Source organism: Pseudophryne corroboree, chromosome 5 (genome assembly GCF_028390025.1).
Source record: "Pseudophryne corroboree isolate aPseCor3 chromosome 5, aPseCor3.hap2, whole genome shotgun sequence".
NCBI lineage: Eukaryota > Metazoa > Chordata > Amphibia > Anura > Myobatrachidae > Pseudophryne > Pseudophryne corroboree.
In genome coordinates this window covers 422,929,074-422,942,051 of record NC_086448.1, presented here as the reverse complement: position 1 = coordinate 422,942,051, position 12,978 = coordinate 422,929,074, and the positions used below count along the sequence as shown (strand labels likewise).

At 45.9% G+C, this 12,978-nt stretch overlaps 1 protein-coding gene across 1 annotated transcript in view; it reads right to left on the bottom strand.

Annotated features, from left to right (window-relative positions):
* GALNT4 (polypeptide N-acetylgalactosaminyltransferase 4) overlaps positions 1 to 12,978 on the bottom strand; it is a 297,723-nt gene that overhangs the window by 249,147 nt on the left and 35,598 nt on the right. Inside the window, exons 2-3 of the mRNA XM_063922806.1 lie at positions 10,240 to 10,670; positions 5,266 to 5,435 (exon numbers count right to left, since the gene is read on the bottom strand). Coding sequence (XP_063778876.1) covers positions 5,266 to 5,435; positions 10,240 to 10,619 — 550 coding nt within the window. The 5' untranslated portion in view covers positions 10,620 to 10,670. The remainder of the gene's footprint in view (positions 1 to 5,265; positions 5,436 to 10,239; positions 10,671 to 12,978) is intronic.

Sequence of the window (12,978 nt, the reverse complement as noted above, 5' to 3'; positions counted from 1 at the left end):
GTATAAACAGCGAGTCAGATTTTCTGACTCCAGCCGTCCTTGAAATGTATATCTTTAAGCTCTGACAACGTCCAACAACTTGGAGTCTTCCAAGTCGTTTGTAGCCGCAGGCACTACAATAGGCTGGTTCAGGTGAAACGCTGACACCACCTTCGGGAGAAAATGCGGACGCGTCCGCAGCTCTGCCCTATCTGAATGGAAAATTAAATAAGGACTTTTATAAGATAAAGCCGCCAGTTCTGATACTCTCCTGGCCGAAGCCAGGGCCAGTAACATAGTCACTTTCCATGTGAGATATTTCAAATCCACCTTCTTAAGTGGTTCAAACCAATGGGATTTGAGGAAATCTAAAACTACATTTAGATCCCACGGTGCCACCGGAGGCACCACAGGAGGCTGTATATGCAGTACTCCTTTGACAAAAGTCTGGACCTCAGGAACTGAGGCCAATTCTTTTTGGAAGAATATAGACAGGGCCGAAATTTGAACCTTAATAGATCCCAATTTGAGACCCATAGACAATCCTGATTGCAGGAAATGTAGGAAACGACCCAGTTGAAATTCCTCCGTCGGAGCATTCCGACCCTCGCACCATGCCACATATTTCCGCCAAATGCGGTGATAATGCTTTTCGGTGACTTCTTTCCTTGCCTTAATCAAGGTAGGAATGACTTCTTCAGGAATGCCTTTTTCTTTTAGAATCTGGCGTTCAACCGCCATGCCGTCAAACGCAGCCGCGGTAAGTCTTGAAAAAGACAAGGACCCTGCTGAGGCAGGTCCCTTCTCAGAGGTAGAGGCCACGGATCGTCCGTGACCATCTCTTGAAGTTCCGGGTACCAAGTCCTTCTTGGCCAATCCGGAGCCACTAGTATCGTTCTTACTCCTCTTTGCCGTATAATCCTCAATACCTTTGGTATGAGAGGCAGAGGAGGAAACACATATACCGACTGGTACACCCAAGGTGTTACCAGCGCATCCACAGCTATTGCCTGCGGATCTCTTGACCTGGCGCAATACCTGTCCAGTTTTTTGTTGAGGCGAGACGCCATCATGTCCACCATTGGTTTTTCCCAACGGTTTATTATCATGAGGAAAACTTCTGAATGAAGTCCCCACTCTCCCGGGTGAAGATCGTGTCTGCTGAGGAAGTCTGCTTCCCAGTTGTCCACGTCCGGGATGAATACTGCTGACAATGCTATCACGTGATTCTCCGCCCAGCGAAGGATCCTGGCAGCTTCTGCCATTGCACTCCTGCTTCTTGTGCCGCCCTGTCTGTTTACATGGGCGACTGCCGTGATGTTGTCCGACTGGATCAACACCGGTCTTCCTTGAAGCAGAGGTTCCGCCTGGTTTAGAGCATTGTAGATTGCTCTTAGTTCCAGAATGTTTATGTGAAGAGACTTTTCCAGGCTCGTCCACACTCCCTGGAAGTTTCTTCCCTGTGTGACTGCTCCCCAGCCTCTCAGGCTGGCGTCCGTGGTCACCAGGATCCAATCCTGTATGCCGAATCTGCGGCCCTCCAGTAGATGAGCCTCCTGCAACCACCACAGAAGAGATACCCTTGTCCTTGGAGACAGGGTTATCCGCTGATGCATCTGAAGATGCGATCCGGACCATTCGTCCAGCAAATCTCCCTGAAAATGTTTTGCGTGAGATCTGCCGAATGGAATCGCTTCGTAAGAAGCCACCATTTTTCCCAGGCCTCCTGTGCATTAATGCACTGATACTTGGCCTGGTTTTAGGAGGTTTCTGACTAGGTCGGATAACTCCCTGGCTTTCCCCTCCAGGAGAAATACCTTTTTCTGGACTATGCCCAGAATCATTCCTGGGAACAGCAGACGTATCATCGGAAAACACAGCTGCGATTTTTGGAATATTTAGAATCCACTCGTGCTATCGTAGAACTACTTTAGATAGTTCTTTTCCGACCTCCAACTGTTCTCTGGAACTTGCCCCTTTCAGGATATCGTCCAAGTAAGGGATAATTAAGATGCCCTTTTCTTTGAAGAGAGTCATCTTTTCGGCCATTACCTTGGTAAAGGCCCGGGGTGCCGTGGATAATTCAACGGCAACTTTTGAAACTGATATTGACAGTTCTGTATCACGAACCCGATGTACCCTTGTTGAGAAGGGCAAATTTGGACATGGAGGTAATCCTTGATGTCCAGGGACACCATATAGTCCCCTTCTTTCCGGTTCGCTATCACTGCTCTGAGTGACTCCATCTTGATTTGAACCTTTATGTAAGTGTTCAAAGATTTCAGATTTAGACTATGTCTCACCAAGCCGTCTGGCTTCAGTACCACCATATAGTGTGGAAGACTAATACCCTTTTCCTTGTTGTAGGAGGGGTACTTTGATTATCACCTGCTGGAAATACAGCTTGTGAATTTTTCCCAATACTGCCTCCCTGTTGGAGGGAGCCGTTGGTAACGCAGACTTCAGGAACCTGCGAGGAAAAGATGTCTCGACTCTCCAATCTGTACCCCTGGGATAATACTAGTACGATCCAGGGGTCAACTTGCGAGTGATCCCACTGCGCGTTGAGACTCTTGAGACTACACCCCCACCTAACCTGAGTCCGCTTACACGGCCCCAGCGTCATGCTGGGGACTTGGCAGACGCGGTGGAAGGCTTCCTTTCCTGGGAAGGAGCTGTCTGCTGCAGTCTACTTCCCTTTCCTCTATGTCTGGGCAGATATGACTGGCCTTTTGCCCGCTTGCCCTCATGGGAACGGAAGGATTGAGGCTGAAAAGACGGTGTCTGTTTCCTTCCATGTGTCGTATGGGATATGTATCACCTGACCACTGTCGTGTCCATGACATCTTCTGGGAGATATGGATCACGCACTTATTTTGATGCCAGAGTGCACATATCCCTCTGTGCATCTCGCATACATAAATATATAATGCATCCTATTAAATGCTCTATATCAATCAAATATTTTCAGTCAGGGAAACCGACCAAGCCAACCCAGCACTGCATCTCCAGGCTGATGGCGATCGCTGGTCGCAGTATAACCACCTTATGTGTGTATATACTTTTTAGGATATTTTTCCAGCTGCCTATCAGCTGGCTCCTTGAGGGCGGCCGTATCTGGCGACGGTAACGCCACTTGATAAGCGTGTGAGCGCCTTATTCATTCCCAACGCGCCCTAACTTCTGGCGGGAAAGGGTATAACGCCAATATTTGCTATCGGGGTACACCCACGCATCATCACACACTTTATTTTATTTTATCTGATTCAGGAAAAACTACAGGTAGTTTTTTCACTCCCACATAATACCCTTTTTTGTGGTACTTGTAGTATCAGAAATATGTAACACCTCCTTCATTGCCCTTAACGTGTGGCCCTAATAAGGAATACGTTTGTTTATTCACCGTCGACACTGGATTCAGTGTCGGTGTCTGTGTCTGTGTCGACCGACTGAGGTAAATGGGCGTTATTAAAAACCCCTGACGGTGTTTCTGAGACGCCTGGACCGGTACTAATTGTTTGTCGGCCGTCTCATGTCGTCAACCGACCTTGCAGCGTGTTGACATTCTCACGTAATTCCCTAAATAAGCCATCCATACCGGTGTCGACTCCCTAGAGAGTGACATCACCATCATAGGCAATTGCTCCGCCTCCTCCAACATCGTCCTCATACATGTCGACACACACGTACCGACACACAGCACACACACCGGGAATGCTCTGACAGAGGACAGGACCCCACTAGCCCTTTGGAGAGACAGAGGGAGAGTTTGCCAGCACACACCAAAAAAACGCTATAATTACATAGGGACAACCTTATATAAGTGTTTCTCCCTTATAGCATCTTTAATATATTTATGTCGCCAATTTAGTGCCCCCCCTCTCTGTTTAAACCCTGTTTCTGTAGTGCAGTGCAGGGGAGAGCCTGGGAGCCTTCTCTCCAGCCTTTCTGTGAGAGAAAATGGCGCTGTGTGCTGAGGAGATAGGCCCCGCCCCTTTTTCGGCGGGCTCGTCTCCCGCTATTTATTGTATTTAGGCAGGGGTTAAATATCTCCATATAGCCTCTGGGGGCTATATGTGAGGTATTTTTAGCCTTATATAGGTTTACATTTGCCTCCCAGGGCGCCCCCCCCCAGCGCCCTGCACCCTCAGTGACTGCCGTGTGAAGTGTGCTGAGAGGAAAATGGCGCACAGCTGCAGTGCTGTGCGCTACCTTTAGAAGACTGCAGGAGTCTTCAGCCGCCGATTCTGGACCTCTTCTTGCTTCAGCATCTGCGAGGGGGCCGGCGGCGAGGCTCCGGTGACCATCCAGGCTGTACCTGTGATCGTCCCTCTGGAGCTTCATGTCCAGTAGCCAAGAAGCCAATCCATCCTGCACGCAGGTGAGTTCACTTCTTCTCCCCTCTGTCCCTCGTTGCAGTGATCCTGTTGCCAGCAGGAATCACTGTAAAATAAAAAACCTAAGCTAAACTTCTCTAAGCAGCTCTTTATGAGAGCCACCTAGAATTGCACCCTTCTCGGCCGGGCACAAAAATCTAACTGGCTTGGAGGAGGGTCATAGGGGGAGGAGCCAGTGCACACCACCTGATCCTAAAGCTTTACTTTTTGTGCCCTGTCTCCTGCGGAGCCGCTATTCCCCATGGTCCTTTCAGGAACCCCAGCATCCACAAGGACGATAGAGAAATAATTGGTGGGTGCATTGGTGGGGCAGTGGACGGAGACGCTGAGCAGTCAGCGGCTCCCCTCCAGCGGCTCCTGTCAGCAGCTCGGCTACAATGAAGCTGCTGGAAGGGAGTCGCTGATCTGTCAGCGGCTACGATAGAATGAAGCCGCTGGCGGGGAGGGGAGCCGCCTGCGGGGAGGTGAGCGATGTCACATTGTGGACATCGCTTATTGCGGTTCTGTACACACATGCCGTGATGAGCGATGCCACAAGTGACATTGCTCACACTGAGCATGCTGCAGGGGCGACCGCCAACCTGCAATCAACGAGCGCGGGTGTGCGCATCGTTGATTGCAGGACCATACACACTAGACGATGTGAACGATATATCGTTCACAATTGTCTGTATCGGCCATACTGGTCAAAAAAATTGTCTAGTATCTATGGCCCTTAACTCCCCATGTCCTCCACAATCCATTTCAAGAGGTTTTATTTTCTGTATGGTATGAAATGCTTTTTATTATTCATGAGACTCATACTTGTAGATGGGAATGTGACAGTTGTATTATAAGGGTGTTAAGAAATCACACAGCATACACTGTAAGACATACATACAGTAAATACCTTTATCACTGAAGTCATCCACTAATATAATTTCTCTCAGAAGTACAGAGGGAGACATTTCTAATACACTATGTATTGTACGGAGCAGTGTCGATAATGCTTCATTATAAAATGCAATTATGACAGATGTTGTTGGAAGCTTTCTGTAGTTGAAAGATTTTGACTTACACCTGCAAAATATTATACAAATGGTAAAAGTTATAGGCAACACAATATACAATGCTTCACCACTGTAAATTAGATAGAAGGGGAGGGGAAGCTATAAAATCAATGTTATAACCAATTTACAAAAATGCCAGGAAAAGACAAAAAAACAAATCACTTAAATACCAAATACAATCTGCCAAAAATAAGTTGTGAAAACAGAAATGTGCCTTCTGCCATATACCAATGTAAAACTCAACTGAAGCATCTCCTCTAACAAATAAATAAAAAAATAAAAAAAGGGAGATTGGGCAAATAAAACAAACAAAAAAACTAAAAACATAGATCTTTCAAAACTCTTTATGTGGTAAACAATACATTTTTTAAGTACATGCACTTAACACTGGAAATATGCCATGTTTAGCTCAGCACACTGCTCCAGGGTGTATTTTGTTGGTCACAGAGCAGATGTGTATTGCATTTTCACTGAAACATATGAGAAGTTGGCAGACAGAACAGAGTGCTTGGATAATGTAGGCTTTGTGCGCAGCAGCCACACTAAAAGGTAGTGTAGCAAGGAAATGCTGAAGTACATCAATGGAAGCCTCATTCACCCTAAGGTATCAGATAAGGCTAGCTTTTATGTTCACACAGAACAGGGGAGACAAAATGTACAAATTAGCAAGTTATGTGTTCTCTTATATTCACTTATTTATATGGTCCAAACAACATTTTCGTACTGTACGTACATATTTTTAAGCCTTAATTTTTTCTTTCATATATTTAGAGGGGGATATCCTATTAGCAGCGCTAATATTTCAGCAGAATTTTTTTTTGCCAATATCACAATTTTAGCCCAATGGTCAATATTGGACTATCAATATACAGCCCATTCTTTTCTGGTGAAAAATGTCCCATTTTCAGATGAAAACACGTGATCCGGGAAAAGTTCCCGAGCCCATGTGTTTTCACAAAAAAAAAAAAAAAGGAAGGGGTCTCTAAGGGTTATCGGAGGTTTTGCGTCGCACACCTGAAGCATACAAACATAATCCCAGATAAATGCTGGGTTGTCAGGGCTAAGGGGATAGCCCCCAGGGCGATCCATTAGCCATGGCAATTTACCATGGTTTCTTAGATACCCCCCTTAATTTTATAACTGAGAAGTACTACATTGAAATACTGTAACATACAATTGTCAATATATTTTAAACGTAAACATTTCAATATCTCTGTATCCTACGTAAATTAAGGTTAATTTGTGACTTTGAAACACCATTAATTGCCTATGCATAACAGAACCACATTGCACATGCATTATGACCATGGGGGAGATACGTCAAATCTTCTAAAGAGGATAGATGGAGACACCACCAATAGCAACCATAAGCTGATTGGTTTCTGTGAGCAACTTCTCCACCTGTCCTCTTTAGAAGGTTTGATACAGCTCCCACAAAATGATCAATATCGCCATATAAATGTGCACAGTTTCCTTTGATATGGTAAAAAGTCATACGAACAGATGAAACAAAACAGGATGCTTCTCCGTCATGTTTTTTGCAGCTATCCCAATTAAATAAGATCAGGGGCTGGATGTAATGGCTTGCGAGAAGGCCGGAGCTCTGAGACTCTGGTTGAACTCGTACGTTTTTTTTAAAGCAGCAAACATTTATAAAGCAAAACCTGGCAAAGGTTTGCTGCTTTAAAAAAAAAAAAAAACGTACGAGTTCATCCAAAGTCTTGAAGCTCCAGCCGTCTCGCAAGCCATTACATCCAGGCCCCTGGTTTGAATGAATCCATTAATAGTTAAAAGCTCACAACCCTTACAATGATTGGTCAATTGTATCAGCAGCCTAAAGTTATTGAAGAACAAAAGGCAGTAGGTCTCAGTCAGTCTATAGCAGAGGTTCCCAAACGCGGTCCTCAAGGCACCCCAACGATCCTGGTTTTAAATGTATCCATGCTTGGCCACAGGTGACTTGCTTGGCCACAGGTGACTTAATTAGCACCTTAGTCAATTTGATTTAACCATCTGTGCTGAGCCATGGATATACCTAAGACCTGGACTGTTGGAGTCCCTTGAGGACCGCGTTTGGGAACCTCTGGTCTATAGTGACCAATGACAAGCAACAAAGAATAAAAACAAGTTCCTCCTCAAAATTACCCTCTGAGCAGGCTGTAAATGTTCGAACTTCGTGATGTACAATTTAATAAGGGGCACACTTTTGAAACCCCTGCACATTGCTGGCAAATTGAAGCACAAGGCCACTGGATTTACAGTCATTTTGATGGAATTTTGTAAACCACCATCGATGTCCATCTGTTTTACACTGATTTTGTGAAAGGAATCACAATTCACTTAAAGGCACTTATTTTATCAAATTTTAGGGAGAAAATGGTTTCATTTTATTGACATCTTATTTACTATATGCAAGGGCCATTGTTAAGTTATGGTTTTTTGTTTTTTCTTTATGATGAGGGCAATAGTTAATATTTTACGGTTATATAAATGGTGAACACATAAATCCTTCGGGATGTATTCAATTTGCCGGCTGTCGGGATCCCGGCGGTCAGGATACGGACGCTGGAATCCCGACAACCGACAAATCTGCCAGTCGGAATCCCGGCAAAAGACGACACCCACAGAGTGGGAATAGATCCTGTGGCAAGTGCAACAAGCCACCGGGCCCATACGGGTAATCTTTGCACTCGCCCAGTCATTGTTGTGGGCAGGATGTCGCATTCAGGATATGGACAGCAGGCATCCCACCCGCCAATAAATTATACTGATTCCAATCCTTCTGTAGTCAGAAAAACATTTGTAAACACCAATAAACAATTAAATGTAATAAATATTACTCTTAATAAAATTAAAAGATTTTCCCCCTAATAATAGTATTTCCCTCATATGAGAATTATCAGTGTTACAGTATCTTCTGCCTCCTTAGTCAATACATAAAGAGTATTGTGGCTCCTTTCCTTCTGATTACCCAGGTACAGATGTGTTCTCATAGGATGTGTATCATTGGGTCGACCTTTACTAGGTGAATGGTCACTAGGTCGCCCACTATTGGTCGGCATGCACTAGGTCAACACAGGAAAAATGAACTTGTTGGCTGGTTGGAACACTAATCTAGCAGTGTGTGGGAGCAAACGATTCCCAACTAATCGTTCAAGTGTAGAGGAAACTTTCCCCCCAAATGAACGATAAGCAGGCGCACACCGGCCAGTAGTGTCCGCCTACTTCTTTCACACTGCCTGCTGGGCTGACCCTGTCAAACCAGGAACCCCGGCAGCAGCACTGTGGTGCAGGAGCCGGGAGGAGCTTAAGGGACTGCTGCGGCAGTTCACCTCTGCTGCTGAGCTGCTGCCGTCACTCCGGAATCCCCAGCAGTGGCGGCGAAGCGGGAGGAAGACCAGGGACAGCTACGGTCACACCAGGACCCCCAGCAGTAGCACCCCACCCGCGATCACTGCACCTCGCAATTGCTGCACCCCCCTGCAATTACTGCATCCCCGTAATTGCGGCACACTCGTATTCCACCCGCGATCGCGACACCCCCGCATTCCACCAGTGGAACCCTCGCACCGCATCCGCAATTACGGGGGTGCAGTAATTGTAGGTGGGGTGCCGCAATCGTGGGTGTGGTGCCACGATTGCGGGGGTGACGTGATCGCACCCCACAGCGATCACCCCGCAGCAATTGTGGCACTCCCGTATTCCACCCGCGATCACAGTACCCCCCCACCCGTGACCACTACACCCCACCAGCGATCGCGGTACCCCCACACCTCACCTGCGGTCACTGCCCCCTCCCCCACGATCATGGCAACCCCGCTATCCAACCCGCCATCAGCTGCTGCGGGCCCCCCTCGTCATCAGCTCTTGCCCCCTTCCTCCCTTGGAACACCTTGCAATGCCACCCCCCTTCATTATAGTCTTGACTGCAGCCATATGTATATGCAGGAGACTACCCGTCTGGCCGATGGTCTTGTGGGCCGGTCTGGCCCCACAGAGAGCCGTGCGCTCCCTCTCCCGGGCGCGCGAGCGTTCATGGATGCCAGGGCCGGATTGTGGTATTACATATTACTATATATATGTAATATACATACAGAGACAAACTACTGTGGGTGCAGGGGTTACAGCTGCTATGGGGCCGTATGCCCCCAGGTCCCGCAGCTGTTCCTGCACCCAGTCACACTGCACTTAATCTAGAGAAGGGCCCCTACCTCACCCTCTGCCAGGGGCTGCATGAGCTCAACAACCCCACCCCCCAATCATCGCACCCTCTCCCATCAGCAGCCATGGCACCCTCCCTCCTTCAGGGATAAGCAGAGCTCAGCCTCCCATTCCTGGGCACAGTTCCCCGTGGAGTCATCGAATAAATATTCAAAACATGCAGAAGTAGGCAGGCACTGTCCACCTACTTCTGTGACCTCACAAGTTAGAGAAAGGTTGGCTGGTTAGATGTGTGGAGCACTGTTTTTAGTTGGACGGTTGGAGGAAAGTTAGTCTGAAGTTGGTCTGATGTATGGCTAGCATAAGGCACTAACTCGAGTGAAAACGACAGCACAAGCAGAGTCACACAGGACCTGGGGTGCAGAGTTTGGTACAGTAATAGTTTATGAGGACACTGTAGCTCAAAAAGCAAGAAAATATTTTTCTTATTGTTTGAGCTATTTTGCCTGTCACAAGCACATCTTTTTTTTTTTTTTTTTCCAGTAGATTAGTGGTGGTTTCTAAGTCCGCTGCTTAGTAAATCTAGTGTTTCTATACTTCTAATGGTAAAAATATTCAACCAAATATCAGTTTTAAAATTCCCTGTTACTTACTCATACATTCTGTTATCCTGTATGTGCCGATGCAATGATATCTGGTCACTCAAATAAATATTAAGGGCATATTTTTCAATGCTTTCCTCCTGCATCTTCATTTCAGCAGAATTAACCTGTAGTTTTGCAGCTTTCCCCCATTCTCCTAGTGCGTTTGGATTTGGGGGAGGTTTAATATAAACTGGACGATTCAGGTCCTTTATTTTCTCCTCTGTAGCAGAAAACTCTCGCTCCCACCTCCTTTTTGTAGTGTGATCCTGCCCATCTGATGAGCGTAAAGTAGAAACAGAAAGTTCCACAACCATATAGGTAACCATGAAAAGACCAACCAATACTAAAGTCTTCACAATAAACGGCCATTTTCTCAGACGGATCCTCATTGCATGAGACTTCAAGTGTGGCTAATTACCAATTCAACACAAATTGCACGTCTGTAAGAAAAAAAGATTCATTTTATAAAATTAGACAAATACCAATAAAATACCACATGAATTTAAAGCAGTAATAACCAAATTACTTTAGTGTCAAGATAATAGCTTTGTACAACATAATAACAGATTAAAAATACTGGTTTGTGATCATCTCAAATATAGAAGAATATTACTTTTGTAATAAATGCAGTACTAGTGACCTTCAAGCCACAAGTAATAAATATAAGTATAAAAATCATACTGCAATATCTAGCAAAGAAGTCATGGAATGAACTAGGTTCATCTGTACCTTAAAACCTCATCATGTGCTCAGCTGACACTTGGAGGAGGAAGTATAAAGAAGGAATATTGATAAGAGACACGTCAGCAAATGACATGTCATGGCCATCTTAAGCAGGGCGGCTCTATCTACAAAGGTCTATAAACACACTGACTGTCAGTTCTAGTAAAGCAATTCATGGATATATTTGCTTATGTACATTATTGGCGTGGGATAACTTTCTACAAGATTACTCCCACAGCAAATAATTTGAAGTAGGTTAACACACCTTTAATTTTCTGTCCCACGGACATATCTGCTGTTACTGACCTAAGCACGGAGGGGATATGTGGTTGATACATGATGGTGGATTCGTGACATCATGCTGCAAAGGGATTAGGCCTAATGTCGCACACTCTTGTGACATGATTCCACGAATGGCTCCGCTCCCAATGCATAGACTGGAAATTTGCGTCACTACCCTGCAGTCCTGCTCACTTCACTAGGAAGTGGGTGGGTGACGGGAATACATCCACTTCTTCGGGGGGTAGGCAAGTATATCTAAAGAACAGATCAATAGCTGTGCTATAGCTTCATCACTGACCATCTCTAGGACTTGTTTGAGGATTTGGATGGTTAGCGAGAGTTTGTGGAAAGTGAGTCAAATACAGGCCTATAAAGACCGTGTCAGCGGTGTGTCTACAGCTGGGTGTGAAGTTAAAATGGCTCTGGTGGCTTACTTCTGATGGACATTCTGAGCAACCACATGGCTGTCCAGTTGATCAATTGTGCATCTTTGTATTCAAGCAGCAGATTAGAGACACTGCCAGTGTGTGTGTGTGTGTGGGGGGGGGTTCGGGTCATCTGTAGCTCAGCAGCTGCGACATAAGCAGAACCACAGTCACAACGGGATTTGTGTGAACCTCTGAATTGGGCCCTTCGTGGGGCTACCTTTTGCCCTGAATACACTTGAATTCTTATTCTAGGCATGGATTCTACTGATGGTATGTTTGTGGGGAATGTTAGTCCAAATATTGTGATCCATGCATTTGTGCTGTCGGTGTAGTTGAAAATGCGATTCATTAGATTCAAAAGTCTGCAATGACCTCCATGCAGCCAAATCTAAGGGCCACTACTCGCTGCTTATTCTTCCTGACCTCTCTGCTGCTTTTGACTAGAGATGAGCGCCGGAAATTTTTCGGGTTTTGTGTTTTGGTTTTGGGTTTGGTTCCGCGGCCGTGTTTTGGGTTCGACCGCGTTTTGGCAAAACCTCACCGAATTTTTTTTGTCGGATTCAGGTGTGTTTTGGATTCGGGTGTTCAAAAAACCCTAAAAACAGCTTAAATCATAGAATTTGGGGGTCATTTTGATCCCAAAGTATTATTAACCTCAAAAACCATAATTTACACTCATTTTCAGTCTATTCTGAATACCTCACACCTCACAATATTATTTTTAGTCCTAAAATTTGCACCTAGGTCGCTGGATGACTAAGCTAAGCGACCCTAGTGGCCGACACAAACACCGGGCCCATCTAGGAGTGTCATTGCAGTGTCACGCAGGATGTCCCTTCCAAAAAACCCTCCCCAAACAGCACGACGCAAAGAAAAAAAGAGGCGCAATGAGGTAGCTGTGTGAGTAAGATAAGCGACCCTAGTGGCCGACACAAACACCGGGCCCATCTAGGAGTGGCACTGCAGTGTCACGCAGGATGTCCCTTCCAAAAAACCCTCCCCAAACAGCACATGACGCAAAGAAAAAAAGAGGCGCAATGAGGTAGCTGTGTGAGTAAGATAAGCGACCCTAGTGGCCGACACAAACACCGGGCCCATCTAGGAGTGGCACTGCAGTGTCACGCAGGATGGCCCTTCCAAAAAAACCCTCCCCAAACAGCACATGACGCAAAGAAAAATTAAAGAAAAAAGAGGTGCAAGATGGAATTGTCCTTGGGCCCTCCCACCCACCCTTATGTTGTATAAACAGGACATGCACACTTTAACCAACCCATCATTTCAGTGACAGGGTCTGCCACACGACTGTGACTGAAAT